Genomic DNA, 20,653 nt, shown 5'->3' on the forward strand with positions numbered 1-20,653 from the left:
TGCAGATATGCTGGAGAACCTAGAATTAAACACGTGATAGCCTATTTCAAACTTTATTTAAATACACCAATACACGTACAGAAAAATCTTGCAAATATCCTGAGTAGGCCTATGTATAAAATAGTAGGACTTTATTTTTTAACCCAACGTTTGAAAATCAAAACATTGACAAAAATGTAAAAAAGGTTTAAAAAAATCATAAGAATGCTAACCGTTCATTCATGAATTCAATGATTATTTGTATTATTATTACTTACTACAACCTCTAAATAGCACACAATCGACTTATTTTTTGTTTAGCTTGTTTGATAGATTATCTAAATTTAGTTGCATGGCATTGCCTTCTGGACTTATTCATTAACACAACTTGATATGAAATGTGTCCAGGTCTCCCAGATACTTAAATAAAAAGATATGCTTCATTGAGTCTTTTTGTATTGATTATTTTACAAAACAATTTAACCTGATTAAATCAGATTAAAATGAATCAAACAAAATTACATAAGATTAGTGATACAAGTGTTACTTTACTACAAACAGAAAACATTTCTGTTACAAACAATATTTAAAATGTCTTCTTCTGTGTTCTGATGAAGATAGTAATGTCATACGGGTTTGAAATGTCATGAGAGTGAGTAAATGATGACAAAATTATAGTTTTTGGGTGAGCTATCACTTTAATAACAAGGTAGTCAGTCTACCATAGAACAGCAGAAATGTCAGTGTGGTGTTCTGTAGGCCAACATCTGTCCAGGCCTCTTGATGTCTTCATCTGGGTCTCACATAAAACATGTTTAACATAGAATAATACCTTAATTGTTCGGAAACTTGCCATTCAAAACTACTTGGAAGTTTAATTTTTACCATACTAAGATAAAACTTGAGCAGTTCAATACAATTCACAAGAGAAGTGAATGTGAAGTGAACGTTTACCTTGTTTTTAAAACATTATTGATCTTCCAGGCTAATTAATGTATTTAATTAAGATAGACAATATGTATAACTAATGGGTACGGCACAAATGTGCAGTGAGAGTAAGTATCTGTATTAGATCTTTAGAGATCAGATTGAAAGCTATAGCCTAAGGTTTTAGCAGCTTCAACTTTTAGTGCACGCACGCGCGGATCTTTCTTTTCAAATGTGAAATATTACAATTGATAAGAGCATCACAAGTACAGATATAAAGTTTTGACGTTAGCTTGCTCATATAATTATTATGTATCAATTACAGTGCATAGTACTGCATACGTTATCCGTCACTCGAAGTGGTCTATATATACTCAACATTCTCAACTCAAAATGTTCATGATTGACAAACAATTGTATTTTATCTTAAACCCACTCCAAATAAACAATGTTATATAGGTAAAATATTTTGGGTTAGACTTGCAGTGTACTTACCCCAAAAAGTACTGACAAGCCCTACTGTAACTAAGCTGGTAACTAGTTATTACAGTATTTGTACAGTATTACAGTAGAAGTACATATGCATGTGTAGTATTGTAAATTACACTGATACCACAACAAAAAAAGCAACAGCTAAAAGAGAGATTATTTCTGTTTCCTTTAATATATTTCACTCATATAAAACACATCCTTAAGTCACTCACATTCTCTACTGATAGAAACGGTTGGATTGATGTTTTACATATGACAGTTTACAAAAGAATGTGACCCGTGAGACAGAGCATCAAAAGCACATTCAATAAAATTGCCTTTGACGAGTCAAACGTCATTTAAACAGGGAAGGGACAGTAATCAAAAGGGCTCATTTTACGGTACAATAAAAAATACAATATATGCACATCAACTACAACCTTTTTTTGGATCTATTTTTTTGTGCAAGAGGAGATTCCACATTCCATTGCCTGGGCACTGGTTTTCTGGAGAAAAAAAAATACAAATTGTGCAAAATCGTCACAAAAGCAGTTCTCAACTGCTTTCACCCAATTCGATTTTAATATTAAGCTTGTTGGTGTAGTTTAAGTAATGGAATATTGTAAATTCAGCTCAAATTATGAAATATGTACTTACTGTTTCTCTGGTGATATCAGATGTAAAATTATTTCTTCTTCCTCCACATTCTTGCTGCCTGTAACCAGAGACAAATTTGAAAATGTTCACAAGACTCCATTAACAAGTACTGCTGTCTTTAAATGTTCTCAACATGCCACTTTTACATTCAAGCACTGAATTTTCAGCACAAAACAATGCTGCCACCAAGCCAATCTAAATGTCTTAACCATTGAACAATGTTGAACAAGTTCATATATTAACATACGTCTTCCAGATTCACTGCAGATTGCACTGACTTGCTCTCCAAACGTCACCTCATTGATGCTTTCTAAAAAGAAACAGAAAATATAAACGTTCCTCACAGTACAAACACAGTACCTGAGGTTGATGCATTTCACAACAAAACAGGATATTAATGTAGAAAAAGAAATGTTATATCTAAGTTGATAAATGGGTTACAGATTTGATCCAGAAAAAATGGCAAATCTGAATGTGGTAACCAAAGATAGATTTTTTGTAATTACTGGATGAACTAAACAAGAATGGTTCAACAATGATATGTGAAAAAGAATCGACACTAAATATGGAATAAGTTCCGCACATGCTGGTCTGAAAGCGTGCCACGACTCTTACCTTGTGGAGTACTAATGGCTCTCCCAATCTGTTTAGCTCGTCCTGTCAGTAGAGAAGAAAGGAGTCTTACAAATCATTGAAATGATAACATCAGAACTGAGCAACATTTGTATAAATGATATTGCTTTCTTAAGCAAACAGATAAAAGGTTTTTATTTGGTTCACCTGTCGAAATCACTGTAAAGGAAGGATGGCTCCTGACGGGGGTTACCATGCCAGCAAAAGTGCGCCGTCTAACAGAAAGAACAACATAAATACAATGTAAAACACAATGCAAATATAAAATTCATAATCACAGTGCTTGTTATAGTGGATCGGTTCAATATTAAGTGTTTTAATTTTACCTTAGAGCATCAGCAGATTTAGGGGTTTGTTTGGGTCCCCTTTTACCAGGACGGAGAGGTGTGGCAAAACCCGACTGATGTCCGACATTTGCTTCCTGGGCAGGAGAATCCACAGCATTACCCTAAAGTGTAATCGCCACATAAAGGACAGAAATAAAAATATTTGAAAAACCAACAGTAGTGAAACCGATGGGAGCCAGAATCACTGTTGCCACTTGTTCATGTGCATGTTTGACTGACGTTTTGTCTGGGTGACAGCGTGAAGTTGGCCAGTTCCTTCTCCATCTCCTGCTCCTCTTGTTCTTGTTTCTGCTTTTCAAACTGCTTCATGTTATATTCCACCTCAGCAGCCAACTGCTCATCAGCTGCAAACAGATCCTTCACTTCTGAACGATAGTCCTGCATGGTCACCTGTCTCACACACATCAATAGGTTTGCGCCAAAATGGACTATAAATGGCTTATACAGATAGAGTAGATGAAGCAACCCAAAGGTTTGTCAGATGCAGATAAAGATTTTTTGATGCATCACCTGCAGGTAGGCCATGATGTGTTTGAGAACAGGCGAGTGTTGCTCTTCCAGCATATTCTTCAGACTGATGATGATTGGAATTACATTCTCCACAAAGTTCTTCTTCTGGACCTGCACACAGAATAAACAAGTTCAAAACCTCATGCTGGTTTAGCTGCAGCCATAATAGGACCTATAACTGTTCCCCTCCTCCCTTTACCAGCAGCATGTTTTCTTACCTGTGTGATCAATTTTTTCTGAGCCACCTGTAAGACTGCTTTAGCCATGGCCATCTCGTCTTCCTGAGGTTCCTCGCCTGCCGCGGGGCCACTCATGGCTGTCAGCTTCATCTCCTTTAGGGAGAGCACATCAAATGTGTCTGCAAGCAACTCGGAGCCATCGGAGTCCAAAGGCAGTTCAGAGTCGACAAAACAGGCTTGAAAGTAGAAGAATGTGTAAGTGTCACAGGGATGTAACAGAAATATCTCTCCTGCTCTGCTACTGAAACTACAGCTCTGATTTAAAAATGATTGACCTTGTATTCTGAATAGATAACAGAGGCAAAAGAGCATCATGAGATAATATAGTAAACAATAACACAATTTTGCTGTTCCCGCTGGGACACAACCCTGACACAAATACTACAGCAAGTAGGGATGTAACAATATCAAAATCTCACTGCACGATAATCCCTCAATATAAAGTCTGCGGTAAAATATTTATTGCGATATTTAAAATGACGACTTGGAAACAAGCCATAAGTGGCCTCTTTTCTTTATCCTGTAATCATTACTGTTGCTTAGACGTATGATTTATATTATGAGATAAAAGACAAAAAAAATCCCTTTTATAAAATAAAATAATTGTTACAGATATACCTTGCCAAATTGTTTTTTCTAACCTGCTTTATTTTAGGCCCGGAAGACCTATTGTTTCATTCAGTCATGTGACCACAATAATATTGAGAAAAATTTGCTGTGGCGATAACACATTATCGATAATACCATTACATTAATAGTAAGCAAACCGTAGCAGAGCTCTCACCGAGGATGTCCTGGCAAATTTTGGTTGTGATATTGAAACGTTGCTCATCTGTAAAGTTTTTCAGTAGGAACTTGTAGATTCTGAAACGTTTGCCTTGATTCTGTGGACCTTTCAAAGAAAACCTGTTTTTCTCACTGACAAGAAACACAAACGCACATTTTTAGAACTTAACCTCACAACATACCGCATTATAATAAACACTTATTCCAAACCACTGCAAAACAAATGAATATAGTTCGTATCATGAATAATTTCAGCATGTACCTCTCAGTTTGAGGGAATTTATTGTATTTCTTGTGTTTCTCATAAGAGTTGAAGTGGAAAATGCACTCGATAAAGTGTTGGGAGAACATGAGAGGGCTCTTCTTAAGCAGGAGATCAACCAGGCAGTATTCACAGAGACTGATAACAAAAACAAATTTATCAATCAAAGCAAATAATCCCATTTAGAAGGATAAATATGCAGATAAGCTTTAGTTTCTTACTCTGCAATGGCAGGATCTGAATCCACCAGAGCAACAGCGAATCGGAAAAACAGCGCACCTTTCCATTTCACATACTCCTCCTGTTAAAGAAAGAAAAGCTGATGAGGCCACAAAAATGCCAATCACTGAGGATTTCCCAAAGATTTCCAAATATACCTGTAGTAAGTTAGTCAGCATAATAAGGGTTTGCTCTCTCACGATGCGCTCTTTGTCTCTCAGGCAGGCTGAGATATTGGGTATATACCGGGTCACCGTGTTGGTGTAACGCACGCAGAGATCGCACATGACCACCACCACGTTACTGCGGACAGCCAGCTCTGTGCCCACCTCCAGTTCCCGTGCAAACACCGGCAGATACTTTAACATCAATTCCTCATGTTGCAGACACAACTTACCTATGAAACACAAACAATAAAGATCAAATCAAACTAGGTTAGACAACAAGAGAGTCAGATAAGATTTTATTTAGATTTTACTGCCTTGGAAGACGAAATCAAAACATTAATATATAACAAGACATAAAATACACGGAAGCAAAGAGAGTGGTTGTGAGTTTCGCACCTAATGCTATAACAGCATGTGCTCGGACCACTGGGGGCATAGAATTGGCTTTGAACTGAGACAGAGGCTGGCTGGCAGGCAGCTCGTCTCCTTCAGCATGACCTGAAAAAAAACAGTCTGTGAGACAAAGTTTCAAAGCAGCATTACTGTATAACAGGTACAAGAATGAATCTCAGTCTGTGCAGATAAGAATGCTGGGATAGGAGTTCAACAAAGCTAAAAGAGCTCCATGGCTCACCTGACTGCTCGGAGGGAGTGAGAATGGACTGAACCAGAAGGAAAATTCTCTTCCCCACTTTAGAGGGGCACTGGAGAGAAGCGACACCAAGTGTGTAAAGATGCTTCACCTGTGATAACAGAAAAAAGTTACGATCTCGGAGATTTAAAAAAAAAATACAAAAAGGTAGGAAAGGATTTCTTTTATAGGAGTTTTGTACCAGCAGATCCTCATTGATGTTCTCTGTTCCCTTCTCATTTAGAATGACGCTGGACAGATATGCTTCACACACTGAGACCAGTTCTCCACAGAAACTATTTAAGAACCTCTGAAACAAACCCACAATTTTAAAACAAAATAACTATGGCACATGTTAAGACCTTCTTGGCTGTGGGTTGATTTTACCATTGTGTCCTGAGTGCTGTCTGATTTTGCAAATCTAAGCAGGGTATCCACACAGGAGCTAATCACCTCCAGAGGCAGACTGAAACTCTTCAACCAGCCCATCAGATCATCTATAAAGTATATACAGAGGTTACAATATGAAAAAAGTTATATTGAAATTTAATAAATATTATGCAAACACACTTGCACGCACACCAAACAACACTTACCTACAATTCTGCTTTTAGTGTCATCATTGAGATTAGAGGAAAGGTCACCCATAACGCTCAAGATATGACAAGTCATTGTAACTGAAACGACTGGTGACCTGGAAACAATTCAAGAAAAACCATTACACCAAATATAAATCTGGATCACAAATTTAGATTAAAAACACAGTATCGCAAAGAAAAAACAAACAGAGAAATGAGAGATGAGGTGAAAAGCTATATGAGAGACTATATGAATGTAAGACACACATTCATTAACCTCTTTAGGTCCTATATTACCTCTCGGCAAACAATTAGCATGTTTTATACCATAGCAGAGCAATAACAATATTTATTTTAATATTTAATGATTGTTTTATTTATAGCCATTAGCTTTTTAAATGAATGTACTCTGAAATGTAGGGTTGGGTATTGTTTGAAATTTAGCAATTCATTCTGATGCTGTTTATTGATTTTCATTCTTACCGATTCCCAGTTTCAATTTAACAGTTTAAGTAAAACATTTTGTATATTTATGAACAATGTTTCACACATAGTAGCCATGTTTTGTCTGATCATTACAATTTGTATAACCATCATGGTTAAGATGTTGTTACTATAATGAAACTATGATGAATTTGTGATCAGAAGTTAACACATGCACATCTCTAAAAATATGCACACAGAAATCAATAAAAGGAATTGAAATTCTCATTTCAAATTTCCGATTCTTATTCTTTTCTATTCCGAATTATAATTGATTATCGATTCCCAACCCTACTGAAATTTTATTTACACAAAAAGTGGGACCATGTTTATGAACCAATGCACCCTGTGCCGGTTCCAGGAACAGCGTGAGCTGTGAACGTCTTTAATATGTGCTGCCAAATAAATAAGTTCTGCTTATGCACTGCTGTTTGAATCAGGCTGTAAGGTTTAAAAGATCTCATTTTCATATAACCTGACATTGCTTCATTATGTCTCTTTCCTGACCTGACTGTGCGTTCCCAGGTCTCTAGCACGGTGCTATAGTTGAGTTTGGGTGAACAGCTCGCAATTTTGGCTAACAGGAGCCAGGCGGCAGCAGCCCTCTCTCCCTCTGTGTGTGAGAGCAGACCGTTAACAAAGGCGGGAGTGAACTTCTGTTGCGGAGCCCACACGCTGAAAGCCTTGCTGAAATATCGTCTGCAGAAGAAAAGAAAATGGGAATAAGGAGATGATATGATTACAAAAGTTATGACATTGACACTTAAAGATGGTGTTTATGCAGTGCTCTAACACGGAACAAACTAGACACATTTCTAGTGACAAAGCGTCTGTACGACACTGTTCATAGGATCATTTCAATGCAAATGGAACCCAATTCATTTTCCAAGTGTACTCACTATGCACTGTGATGCTGCCGGTTAGATGAAAATCACGGAACGGATTAAACTGACCATGTCTGTTTAGTTAGAAGATGTGCAACTGACCTGAGGTCTTCACACTTTTCACACATTAGTCCCAGCAAGTCCCAGGCTAGTCTCTGAGAGGTGTCTCCATGATGATATTTGCCTTGACTCTTAATGTGTGCGAGGATAATGTGGTCTAGGCACTCTAGAGCCTTCTCCTGCACAGAGCTCTCAGAGTCTATGACAGCCGGCAAAACTCCTCTCAGCCATGCCTCCTGCACCTCTAAATTGTCAGGCAGAGCCTAGAGACACAAGAAAGATGATTGAATGAAAGAAGGTTATTGTGACATGCAGGGGTGAGGTTACAGAGTTATGTGTGTAAACAGTGGAATATATTAAAGCAATAAGTCCCAAGACACCATAGTTTACAGTGATTTAAATATATATGCATATACATGCACTCTCAGCTCTTCGATCAACACCTGAACGATCAGTTCTGACTTCGATCACTTTTCTTCTCTTTCAAAAAAAAAAAAGCTTAACTCTGTATACTGTGGTGGGCTATATGAGACCAGTTTTTTATTGCACTTATGCTTTTTGTTGTCCTTATGCTGTTCCAGTCACTTTGGATAAAAGCATCCTCTAAATGACTAAATGTAGATGCATATATAGCAACATTTCATAAGCTTAAACACCGCAAATAAAACAATATTAATAAACAAATATTTTGCTTTACCAAAGAAATGGCACTTATATATTTTAAGATATTTATGGGCAAGTTACATTCAGTTAAGACAGGTCAAACATTTAAGTCTGGGACAATTTAGTCTGGGACTAGTCTTAAGCCTTGTCTGTGAAACCGGGCCTTTATGTTTAATCAGTTAAGTGACAGAATCAGCTGACTAGTTAGCAAAAAAAGGGAAGAAAAACTTATATTGTTATAAGATGAGAATTAGAAGCAGCATCTAATGTGGAGTAATAAGAGGAGGACGAACTTACCGCGAGAAGATCCATAAGGCACTGCATAGCTTTCTTCTTCACTGACACAGCAGGATCCCTGCAGCGATCTGACAGAATACTCAGATTCTCTGCACTGCATGAGATCACCCCATGCTTCAGCAGACTCATGACTGTCTACACAAACACACAAACAACAATTCTAGCAATTAAGACAGAAAACTGGTGTTGTCTAAACAGGAGTTTAACTGCAACAACCAAGTCACCTATTTTATTGACATACTAATCATTTTTTATACATAAAACACATATTCACAGAAGAACATTGCTCTATTTATCGGTGTTGTACCTCCAGTGCACTTTTCCTAGCATTGGTTTTTGGGTCACTGACATGCTTCTTAAACAGAGTCATAGTTTCTTCATCTAAAAAAGAATATCAACAATATAAACAGTTATAAAACACCCAACACACTGAGTCAAGACTTAAATATAATGCCCTTTAAACTCACTGTGTAAGGTGGCGTTGATGTCACTCCTGCAGGTCGCCGTGATGCTTTTGTGCTTCGTCAGCTCAATGGTTCTGAAGGTCAGGGCGGTTTTCTGTCCTGTCTCTCCTCTCTTCAGAGTTTCTAAGGAACACAAAACCAAACTATGCAACCACTGCCTTTCAAAACGTACCTCACCCATTGTATTAATCACACTGAACTGTCTTACGCTCAGAGCGGCCTGTCTCCAGCATTGTCTGAGCACCTGCTGCAAAAACAAAGAGCTTGATCAGTATTCAATCACACTGATCTGAAGAAGCAGTCATTTAGAAATAGATGGTAGCAGCTGTAAAGTCATGAGACATACTGTTGGAAAAGAGTTCATGGACACATTTCGTGGCATTCTGGGAACGGAGCTCCAGACACAGGGCCAGGCAGTGTAGTGCGTGACCTCTGACCGAGGGCGAAATGTCGTTACGATGACCGTAAACTATGTTGTGTACCAGGAATCTATGAGACAGGTACACTGCCATATCAGGGTCCATTGTGTCATCCAAGTCCCTTTCGTTCTGCTCCAGAAGCACCATGGCGATATCCAAGGCAAACATTCTGAAGGCCACCTGAACAAAGGGTTATAATATTTTTAGTAGGGAAGAGACTAGTGCATCACTGCACAAAAACTGTTCATTTAAATCAAGCTTTAATGACTTCTATTTCTACAATCGTGTCAATACCTGAAAAATGTATGTGATACCTCATTTACTCCCACAACTGAATGTCACATCAGTATGTCAGTTATACTCACCTTATTGTTTCTCGAGTAGTTATGAAGCCACTTAACAAGGGCAGCATAGTCCTGACACGGCATCTTAGCCATTAGTTTCCCAACAGCTTGTGCTCCACTGGCTCGATATTCAGACTTCTCTACCATCTGGAACACACAAATCACTGTTCATGTAAACTGTGCATGAAAGCTGCTTAAATGTGTTTTCAAATCTTAAAACAAAGACAAACCTGATGACAGATGTGTTGAACAAGAACCCTTAAAAGTGGCAATGTGGTCTCTCTCTGCTCATCAACAATGTGGCTAGAACATATAACCCCCAAAAAATTAAACATTTAAACAGAATTCTTATGAAAAACATGAAGGGAAAAAAGGGTTAAGCAGTAACTAACCTAATAAAACGGACAGCATGATCTCTGGCACTATGAACAGCCTGAGACGGGACAAGAAGACACGACTTTGACTGCTCTTGTGTTTTCATCATTAGAATCACATACAGCAACTTTCGGAACACTCGACGGCGACACTGTAAAACGCACAAGCATAACAATTGCATCAAGTGATTTATGCACATGGAAACAAGTTAAAAGTACTTGTGCTCCTTATAGATGGTTTCAAAGCCACAACAAAAAACAAATGTTTAAGCGCATGTGTGCTTTTGTTGCCTGAACGTAACTTTCGCTACACATCCGCAAAGAATAGTGTTCCTGCTGATTATTTCTGATAACAAGCAAAAGAAACTTCGCTAAACTTGCCTCTCCCGTATTTTGAATTTAGACTGCGATACAAAGGTCAGCCTTTAGATGACGAAGTTACACAACCCATTTAACTAATTGTATATTTAATAAAATTAACATACAACAAAATGTAACAAATCACTTATTTAATACAATTATTATACAATAATATAATAATATAAATTAAAATATAAATAGTTATATTATTAGCCACTAGTAGCCAGAACAATAAACAAACACAGACCAGAAGTTTACTTTGGGCTAGGCATGTGTGCTGTATAAAATTTATCCTCCCTATATATTTTGTCTAAAAAGCAACATCTGGAAATAGAATTCAACCCACCTCATCTCCTTCGCCATGAATGGCCGAGCAAAGAATTCCCAGTCCATGATAGGCCAGCTCAGGCAAGCTCTTTAATTGGTCGACGTTCCTTTGTAAACAGAAAAATAACAATTCTCAGAGGTTTAGTTTGCATTAGTCATGTTTTTTTAGAGAAGTTTAGAATAGCAAGCATTTATCATTTTCTTAATATTTCAAGTTTTCTTCTGTATTTACCTTCTCTGACTGAATGACAGATCCCCAATGACTGGTTCAAAGTTAGTTAGCCCTGTGAAAAGCTGAAAAAATAAAAATATATAAAAGACATAAATCTCACAAGGCAAAGTATCTTGTTTCACTATAAACAGCATGTGCATGACAGACTCTGACCATGTGCCATACCAAAACATAACAGCACTGAAATCAACACATAGCAGTGCATGTTTGCCTGCAGAAACTATGAAGAGCTTATGTACCAGAGCTCTAATGGCTTATTCTCAATTTATGCGAAAGAAACAAATGGAATTGAATATAAATACTAAATAAACAATTAAACCAAAAACGATTTCATATCCAATGGCAAAGACTGGCTATACAGTGGTCTGCATAGTAGCATTGAAAGTTAGTTATTCTGTATTAAGCATCACCATTAATCACTGACCTGAACACAGCTGTCGGTACTCTGAGGTTTGTCTTTAAGAGAAAACTTTTCTATAAGTCGCAGGAGTGTGCGAATCAACATGACAATGCCCTCCCTTATCTTCAGCAAGTCCTGTGCTGAGAAGTACATTTCCTCCACTTCATCATCTTCATCGCCATCAATCTCCATCTGTTGGGAACAAACACATCATTATAATATATACACTTAATATTACAACTCATTTGGACATTACAATGTTGTATATCATTTACTGCACATTTTACACATACAAGTGAAACAATGGCTATTATTAGACTTAACACGTTTCTTTCTGATTACACTGACCAGTTTGTTTTAACACAAATGTCCTTTTTACTGAAAATATATAAAATAAACAGCTATGTAGACCCAGGGTATATATTAACCAATGATGTCACAAAACAAACATTTCTTTACCTCCTCTGACACTTTCTTGGGCGGTTTGGATCGTTTTCCAGTTTTTGGATCGCCCTGGGAGCTTTTCACAGAATCTTTCTTCCGTTTCCTCCCAGAGTCTTGAGGCCAGCATTTCAGAGGCATGTTTAAACAGGTGTCAAAGAGTATCTGATGGTACACCTTATTTGCAACGCTCCCTAAACATGAGGAAAAAGCCAACCACAATGCCAATTAAACAAACAAATCAGGGTATTATCACTGAAATTTGTGTCAATAACAGTAAAAGTAATTGCAGATCAATAATATGTCCCTTCTGTTTAGCTATGGAAAAGATAACATATACCTTAAAAGGGAAATTTTATATTTTGAGAATATTTGGAAACCCTTGTATCCTTTATTTTGAACTTTGATCCAAGTAAGATCTTAGATGTGGTTGAAGCTGATTAGACAATATTATATAGAATGTATCAGTATCCTTCTTACTTGTCTCCTCTACATTGCTTTACATTTCGTAATTTCCTAATTCTCACGATTGAACTATATAAGTTCTCTATCAACCTGTGCCAATTATTATTTAGTTAAGAATTTATATATATTTATTTCTATACACGTATATACGGGTAGATGTTTTTTGTTATTGTTCTTTTTTGTCATTTTCTTTTCACATTTTGGTTCGATACTGATTTTCCACTTGCTGTATAAGTTATTGTAACGTTTTTTCTTTCTCTTTTCTTTATTTTTTTATTTCTATCATCGATATTTAAAAGAAATCAGAAAATTTCTGTAAATATTTTGGCATTTTGATACGAGTTATCTCAATAAAATATAATAATAAAATAATAATGATAATAATAATAATAATAATAGCAGATGGATCTGATCTGATCTGATATAATGCTGTTTTACTGCAATGTTTGAGATGTGGAAACTGACCTGGTATTTTCAGCAGCAACAAATAAAGTGAAGCTGCTTCTAGACCACACAATCTTTGCTCAAGACTGGGACTTTTGCCTTTTGCGCTAAGAATGAAATAGGAAAGCACAGCCACCAACGCTTTTGTAGAGACACCGTTCTCACCAAACACCACCCAGACACTCTGCAGAATAAAAAGTCAAGATATATAAGATACGCTATTATGTTTCACACTGAGTTTGTTTAATAAAATAGATCTTGGTTAGGTATGGCCATGATGAAATCATCCAATAAGTAACATGTCATACCTGTGAATTAACATCATCATCATCATCGGTGGAGAAAGGCAGCAATTGCATGTAAACTGTTTTGAAAACATCAGCATTTTCCTTGATATCCTCCTCAATAACAGGGTCAAGAGGGTCTGTGTGGGTGAACTCAAAATCCCACACTGCATCCACCCAAGCTGAAACATGTCAACGTATCTTACTATAGCATGTTCTTTTAAAAACAAAATATTACTGCTTTTGCCACTTAGCAAGACATTACCAATGTTTAACTTTTTACGAAAATTGTATTTCTCTGTTATCGTCAAACGAAAAGCTTAATTCGCGTTAATAAACACTAAACGACACATTTTACACTCCGAGAGCACAACAATCCCCCGGAATGACAGCGCCGTCTGGATTTCTTTATAATTTAAGGTTTAATTAAACCATAACCAAAATCGCTTAGCAAATGTTCCCAGGACATATACGTAATAAAAAAGTAACTTTACCTGTAGACACACTGCTCAATTTCAATAACTGCAAAGCGCGTATGAGCTCCATGTTTAGTTCAAAATAACGCGCCAACGCTGCCCGCTGGACAGCACGTATCCCACTATGCACTGCGGCTCAACCCGGAAAAACAATGCTACAAATCCTACTACGGTAAAGTCAAATTTCGGCGAACGAAAGGGTGATGCGGAGCGTGCCTTCAGCATAGTAGGAGTATGATCTTTTTCCTACGCGGCTAAAGTGGCGCATGCGCAACACCCATTCCTATGACGCGCTGACGTTACGCGGGTTTCTCAAAAAGTATGAAACGGAATGCATCCGCAAATGTGTGTTATAAAAAAGTGAGTGAGCAAAATAACACGACTAAAGAAAACCGAAGTTCGTCATTCAACTTTTAAGGCGAATGTTTTAAGGTAATGTCATAACGATAACGTACATAGTCAATGTTGTATTGTTTGCTTGGTACCGTATCTGACATTTCGCTGTAACTGTTGTTGTTTCTCAATAAGTGTCATAGAATGACTACAGAAACCAGTTTAACCCTCGTTTTGAACAAAGCATGAGGTGTATTTGATCAAATTAAAGTTGAATGAAATGACTGTGTTTAGAGTATGGCCGGGTTAAAGTGGCAGGACAGACTGAAGTCTCTGGAGAAGAGGGCTTTATCCTTTCAGTCTGCCCCTCTGTGCTGTCCCTATAAGCCGCGTCTGTCCCGCCCGTGGCAGCCGTCCTCTGTGTGGAGACTCTTTCCTCGCCAGAGCGCAGCCATCGCCTTCCTTCAGCACATCAAGCAGGTACAGACTGCAGCAGCTGTTTTTCTTTCTTGTATATTTGTTCACCTGAATCATAACTGGAGTTGTTTGTTTGTTATTACTTTTTTGACAGAATATGCATATTTTTTCATTGGAGAAGGAAGGCAGTGACGCTGGACAAAGAATTTTCCTAGTTACCAGCTACAGTGAACTCTGGCACTATTACAGGTACCTGTGACTGGGGTTATAATCCATTAAAACATCTGAATGTAAAGTGAGTGTATAACGGTTGGAAAATACAGAAATATAAGTTTTGTTTGCTTTTACTGATATGTGTAGAATAATGGCTTGAATGTTCTGACATGTCGACTTCTGGCTCTGCCCGAGACTTTAGTTTAGTTAAATTTGAAAAGAATCAGAATGAAAGGAAAATGCAATTAAAAAACACAGGGAAAGACAGATATAGTGTACATGACTAAACATTGCAATAAAATAAACAAATAATTGAATATGTTTTGTACATTATATGAATATGTGTATATTTGGTCCAAGTCAAATTTGGTTCAATCCATTTAAAAATATTTTCTTAAAAATCAAATCAATTTTTTTTTTGGCACAATTATATTGTTCTCTCCAAAAGTACGTTTTAAATAAAAACATTAAAATATACACCTTAAAATAATTATAATACCATGAGAAACATTTGTATATCTTGTTTATCTCCAAAGGCATTTTTGAAGTGTTATAAAAATGAATACTGTTTGGAATTTAAGGAAAGAAAAAGCATACTAAAGTATGTATAACTGCATGAACATGTATGCATGGACAGTAAACACTTCCTGTGCTATGCATTTTCCAAAGATGCATTGAAACCTTCTTAGTAGTTTCATTTTGCTGCATCTTTGTTTAGAGGAATTGCTCTGGATAAATGAGTTATCTGTGTCTCTTCAGGACTCACAGACAGTCTCTGATGCACTGCTATGAGGTCATTCTCGAAGGAGCAGTCTGCAAACTCTACTTTGACTTGGAGTTTGACAAACCATCCAACCTGCACCTGGATGGCAAGGTGATGGTGGCAAAATTAATTCAGGTAACATTGATACATTGATTGATTAAATACTCAGAGTATTTCTGACTTATAACATATTTTTGTGTACATTTAGGAACATAAACTGACTGTGATTACGTTTATAATTATTAATATATTGTATCCAGCTGCGATAGATGCCTCCTCTTCGGGGAAAGCAGGAATTCAAAATACGTATTCAGCGCTTCACGTGAACATATGTGCATCACTCATCATGTCAAAATACGTGCCTGCTGCAGACGCGTCGAAAGGGTTTATGATAAAAGAGACGCTCGCTTTCAGAAGACACTGCGTTAACACTTAACTCTGATTATACATGAGACTAAGCAAGTATCTAGCAAACACGAACGTCTCTTTTATTAAAAACCCTTTTCGACCACCAGGCACAATGTATTTGACATGACAGGGCACACACATGATGGGCTAAATACAAGTTTTGCCGAGCTTCCCCTGAAGTGGAGTCACCAATCGCCACTGATTGTATCATAATATGGTCATCATGGTGGGAGGTGCTAGATTGTGGCCTGTGCAAAAAACAGGATCGATTTTTATAACTACACCTGTAATCTTTTCCAACAACAGTATGTGTGTGAGAAGCTCGAAGAGGCTTATGGTCTACACTGCTCTCCAAAAGACGTCCTTAATCTGGACTCCAGCACCACGGAGAAGTTTAGTCGACATCTCATCTTCATGCTGCCCAATGCAGCATTTAAAGACAACTCACATGCAGGTGGAGGCATGGCGAGTGACTAGTTGGTGGTTGATGCATGTAGTTTGTAATACTTGCTTCGAGACATTAATACATTTGTGTGCTTGCTTGCAGGGAAATTTATTCATGATATCCTACATCTTGCTCGGAACAGCATTCAGAAAAGGTGAGGTGATGCATATCAGGACTGCTGTTATCAAACAGAGTAAAACCTTATTCACAATGCAGTCATGTGTTTAAATATTCTTTTACTATCTTGTGTTGTTGGTTTAAAGCAACCCAGTGACAACCACAATAGCAGTCTGTCCAGAAGAGAGTGGTGGGGATGTGGAAACATCTCAAACCACAACACCGGTCAGTCCAGAAGAGAGTGGTGGGGATGTGGAAACATCTCAGGCCAAGAGAAGAAAGTGTGAAGAGAGGGATCTCAGCTTTTTAATTGTGAAGAACAGAAATGGACAGGAACAACTCTTTGTAGACCTGGGTAAGATTTTATAATCTTTAGGCTTTAAAAGCATTAAGATCAGTTTTACGGCCAGGGTTGCAATCCAAAACATTGTATTGCAGACAATAGGAATAAAGTAATGCTAACTAAAGAAATAATCAACAGTCTCTTGTTTTATGACCATGTTTTTTTAAAGGTGTCTACACTAAGAACAGGAACTTCCGCCTCTACAAGTCTTCAAAACTGGGGAAGAATGCTGCCTTCACTGTTGCAGAGGACAACGAATACGTCCCAAAGTCCTCCGAGCACACCACAGAAGAAGAAACCATATTTCTAGCCTCCTTGATCACCAACATCAGGTGATGACAGTGACGGTCTTTCATTTTATCTCCACATAGAATAATTGTGTAAATGTGTCAAATCATAGAAATTTGGGTCAATTTTTTGGGTGGGGTGAGCATTTAGACATTTCTGTCTGTGTTCCACACACTAACTGTTTTATGCCAGTTTTACAGGACAGAGGATATTGGCGTATGATACGCCAGAGAGGGATACAGGAGAATCTCCTGGTTTGACCCTGCAGAGACAGTCAGATAATGCTGGTAATAAGAACTACTAAAATCATTTGTAATACCAATGTTAACCTATAAAGAACATTAACCAGTGTTGCCCTATGCCCGGTGCACCCAATGTTGAGTTAAATACATTGGCATTATAAATGGGTGGTATCACTGTACTAAACTAGCAGATGTTAAATACCTTTTCGCCTTATTTAAAGACTTCACATTATGCCCTCTCCATATAGAGCTGATGGGTGACCAGCAGCCGTCTCCTTTTAAGGAAGTGGATGATTTTGTGTTGACGGTCGTGTGCAAAGACGGAATTCAAGGATGTAAGTAAAAGTAACAGAGAAGTTCATTGTTTCCCACTGGATTTTGACAGACTTGTAGCGCTGGTGACGTCACGTGATAATTAGCATATTTGCGACATCGTCACGTGACGTTTGTGTCATGTTAGTGTTAGCACTTGATATCTGTTTATCTTTTACTCTCTGATCTGTCACATTATACTGTATTTTAAAACTGAGTGCCACCAGCACTCACTTTAACTGCTGCTAAAATCCTGATTTATAAACAAAACATCATCGGACAAAATCACAATACAGTACATCTACATTATAGAGCGGCAATATGCTGTTTGCCCTTTCTTCACAATGTGTTGCTGTATTATGAACACTTCTTCCTGACAGTTTAATACACTACACGGAGCTAACTATATGCGCGGAAGAGAGCCAGAGGGCTCCAACACACATGGAGCTCATCGGAAGAGAGTGCATGCGAACACGGAAAAAGAGGAAGCTCACGCACCACTCACACCAAACAAGTCAGGAAAGACAGAAGATGCGGAAGGACTGTTTGTCCAATAGTTAATCTATCATAGATACAGTCATTATCAGGATGGATAAAAAATGTGATAACAAATATACTTGGGTGGTCATTAATATACCTGGGAGGACCGCCTAAGTAAATGCATTGTATGGGAAACGCTGGAAGTTTGCTGCTGCTCTTTCACTGTTATTTACACTGTTTATTTCAGATTGACCTAAAAATAATTTTTTGTCATTATCTACAAAACCATTTTCCATGAAGCACAACAAGAATGCCTCAAAACCAAAAATAGTAACTTGGGTAATCTGGCACTTGAAAGAAATGACAGTCGAGTCCTTTCTTTTGATAGTGGTGCATTGAACATAAATACAACACCTGACCAGCATATTGAGACATTGTTCATAAGCGCAATGTAACTAATTTAACAGACATTTTATTGTTTAACAGACATACGGCGATGGAACTACTTCGCGTCTGAGCATCTGCTAGTTTATGATATTGGGAAATTTCGCTGGTGCCACAACGTGAAACGTTTCCACAAGAGCAACAATATCATGTGAGTGTTCTTGTCATTGAATTACATGTCAATACTGACTTGTCATGAATTATTTACCCTCAAGATGTTCCAAAACGGTATAAAACCTGTATATTTTTCTGAAATCAAAGAAAGATATTTGGAAGAATGTTGCAACAGAGATTTTGGGGGCACTGTTAACTACTCTAGTAGAATTTGATGATGAGATATTTTGAAGAAGTTAGGAAAACAAACAGTTCTGGGGCACCTTGGACTACCATTTTATTTTTTTCTACTATGGTAGTCCATGATGCCTCAGAAATCTCAGTTGCTAACTTTTTTCTTAATATCTTTCTTTGTGTTCAACAGAACAAATGCATTTATACACATTTGGGGAAACTTGAAGTTAAATAATTCAAGACAGAATTTTCATTTTTGGGTGAACTATCCCTCTAAATGTCTCTCTGTACTGTTTTTATTAGGATTGTGGTGGATCTCAAAGAGGAGGTGTGGTATCAGAGATGTCATGACCCTGACTGCAGAAGACAGAACTACAGATCCTCCAGTAAGTAGAAGACCAAAATATTTCATAATACTTTTATTATCCATAACCTGATGATCCGTGAAGTCTTTTTCATTTTACATCATTACATTTGTTTTGTTTCCACTTTGTTTAAATCCTAAAATGTTATTTTCATTTTTAAATTAGATTTTGAATCACAGAATATAAATGTGGACTCTCGGACGCCACCGTAGTTTTGTTTGGCATAGCTGATGATCTGTTAAGAATGTGGTTAGATATGAAAGGTTTATGGGGAATATTAAATTTTAAGGTGTTGAAATTATAAAAAAGTACCAAATGCCAAATCACACTGCATGTAATTTAATGGAATTGCTTTGTATTTAAAGGCTACCCACTGCCGCAGGAGGTCTGCATGAGCCACATATTGATGGAGGTCAGACCCCTCACCTTACATGCCTAAAATATACATTTGCATAGCTGAAGACATTCATGATTTACATTAAAATATGAATAATGAGTAAATATATACACACACACACACACACACACACATATTAATGTATGTTAAGATGAATATGTTATTGTTTTCTGTAAAAATAATATATCTTAAGGATGAAGAAGACCAGGCATATTTAACAGATGAACTGGGAAACATAGAGCTTGTCCAGGGTTCTGTACCCATGTCTGCTCCAGCACCACAGGAGGACTGGGGAGACTCGCCTGATGACCCGGCTTACCTGGAAGCCCTGCAGGAGGTAGAACAGGCGACTGAACTGGAGGAAGTCTCAGATGAGCTTCTGCTCCAGGCAGTTACTGAGTGTGAATGATTGTATTGTTTTGGTAACATTGGATGCACAGAGTTATGATGATGAATAAGCTAACTATATATGATGGTACCATATATAGGACAATTTCCTAAGATACAGTATGTGTTTAAATGTTTAAGAGTAATTTATTTCAGTGAATTATTTTACTACATGCATTTTCAATTGTATATAATTAAACAATTGATTTTACTGTAATTCTTGTTAAATTAATTTAACAGTAGTTGTTGACTAAATAAATACCATTATGACTCCATTTTTGTAATTTTCCCTTTTTTCACAATTTAATTCATTATTCTTAAAATTTGAATTTATATAAACATATCACACGCCATTCTTACAGTGTCTTCCACCAACTTTATTCACATAAGGTTCTAGTACACATATGATAGGAAAAAAAAGCCAAACTGAAGACCTTCCCCTTACCTTACAAATTGCCGTGAGATTGGGTTGTACTTAGTTTTCCACTAATATGATATACACCTAAAATACACTACACTACAAAAATAATTCATGTGGCTTAGTAAATATAAAAAAAAACACTTAATAAAATATTTTTAAACCAACAG

The 20,653-nt window shown here is 37.2% G+C and overlaps 2 protein-coding genes across 3 annotated transcripts; one reads left to right on the top strand and one right to left on the bottom strand.

Moving 5' to 3' along the window:
- Window positions 1–1,551: 1,551 nt before the first annotated feature.
- Window positions 1,552–13,947, bottom strand: ncapd3 (non-SMC condensin II complex, subunit D3). Of its 2 annotated transcripts, none has more exons than XM_056729670.1 (35): window positions 13,842–13,947; window positions 13,372–13,529; window positions 13,085–13,247; window positions 12,173–12,348; window positions 11,738–11,905; window positions 11,314–11,375; window positions 11,101–11,188; window positions 10,413–10,546; window positions 10,251–10,323; window positions 10,042–10,167; window positions 9,604–9,856; window positions 9,466–9,501; window positions 9,261–9,380; window positions 9,101–9,174; window positions 8,794–8,928; window positions 7,876–8,096; window positions 7,397–7,588; window positions 6,425–6,522; window positions 6,216–6,325; window positions 6,031–6,138; window positions 5,832–5,940; window positions 5,594–5,695; window positions 5,189–5,427; window positions 5,033–5,112; window positions 4,812–4,949; window positions 4,548–4,681; window positions 3,743–3,939; window positions 3,525–3,635; window positions 3,234–3,404; window positions 2,994–3,115; window positions 2,815–2,882; window positions 2,650–2,691; window positions 2,282–2,344; window positions 2,035–2,092; window positions 1,552–1,883 (listed from the first exon to the last, which is right to left on the bottom strand). In XM_056729670.1, the coding sequence occupies exons 1-35, from the start codon at window positions 13,891–13,893 to the stop codon at window positions 1,811–1,813; spliced, it is 4,254 nt and encodes a 1,417-aa protein (XP_056585648.1). In that variant the 5' UTR covers window positions 13,894–13,947; the 3' UTR covers window positions 1,552–1,810. The 2 variants fall into 2 exon arrangements, with proteins under 2 accessions (XP_056585648.1, XP_056585640.1); XM_056729662.1 differs by having other exon boundaries at window positions 9,466–9,504.
- Window positions 13,948–14,115: 168 nt separating this feature from the next.
- On the top strand, window positions 14,116–20,340 carry primpol (primase and polymerase (DNA-directed)). Its single transcript, XM_056732688.1, has 14 exons — window positions 14,116–14,255; window positions 14,451–14,636; window positions 14,728–14,822; window positions 15,546–15,684; window positions 16,264–16,411; window positions 16,505–16,556; window positions 16,666–16,874; window positions 17,032–17,194; window positions 17,343–17,437; window positions 17,641–17,727; window positions 18,671–18,779; window positions 19,220–19,302; window positions 19,647–19,693; window positions 19,872–20,340. The coding sequence occupies exons 2-14, from the start codon at window positions 14,454–14,456 to the stop codon at window positions 20,085–20,087; spliced, it is 1,626 nt and encodes a 541-aa protein (XP_056588666.1). The 5' UTR covers window positions 14,116–14,255; window positions 14,451–14,453; the 3' UTR covers window positions 20,088–20,340.
- The last annotated feature ends 313 nt before the right edge of the window (window positions 20,341–20,653 follow it).

The sequence above is a fragment of the Triplophysa dalaica genome, chromosome 2, assembly GCF_015846415.1.
Source record: "Triplophysa dalaica isolate WHDGS20190420 chromosome 2, ASM1584641v1, whole genome shotgun sequence".
NCBI classification, from domain to species: domain Eukaryota; kingdom Metazoa; phylum Chordata; class Actinopteri; order Cypriniformes; family Nemacheilidae; genus Triplophysa; species Triplophysa dalaica.

Coding starts and splice junctions, on each gene's coding strand:
- ncapd3 (XM_056729662.1), bottom strand. CDS start 13,893: ATGGAGCTCATACGCGCTTTGCAGTTATTGAAATTGAGCAGTGTGTCT. Junction 8,929..9,100: donor CTAGGAAAAGTGCACTGGAG/GTACAACACCGA, acceptor GTGTTTGTGTAG/ACAGTCATGAGTCTGCTGAA. Junction 2,883..2,993: donor AAATCTGCTGATGCTCTAAG/GTAAAATTAAAA, acceptor TCTTTCTGTTAG/ACGGCGCACTTTTGCTGGCA.
- primpol (XM_056732688.1), top strand. CDS start 14,454: ATGGCCGGGTTAAAGTGGCAGGACAGACTGAAGTCTCTGGAGAAGAGG. Junction 14,823..15,545: donor GAACTCTGGCACTATTACAG/GTACCTGTGACT, acceptor GTGTCTCTTCAG/GACTCACAGACAGTCTCTGA. Junction 17,438..17,640: donor GAGACAGTCAGATAATGCTG/GTAATAAGAACT, acceptor CTCTCCATATAG/AGCTGATGGGTGACCAGCAG.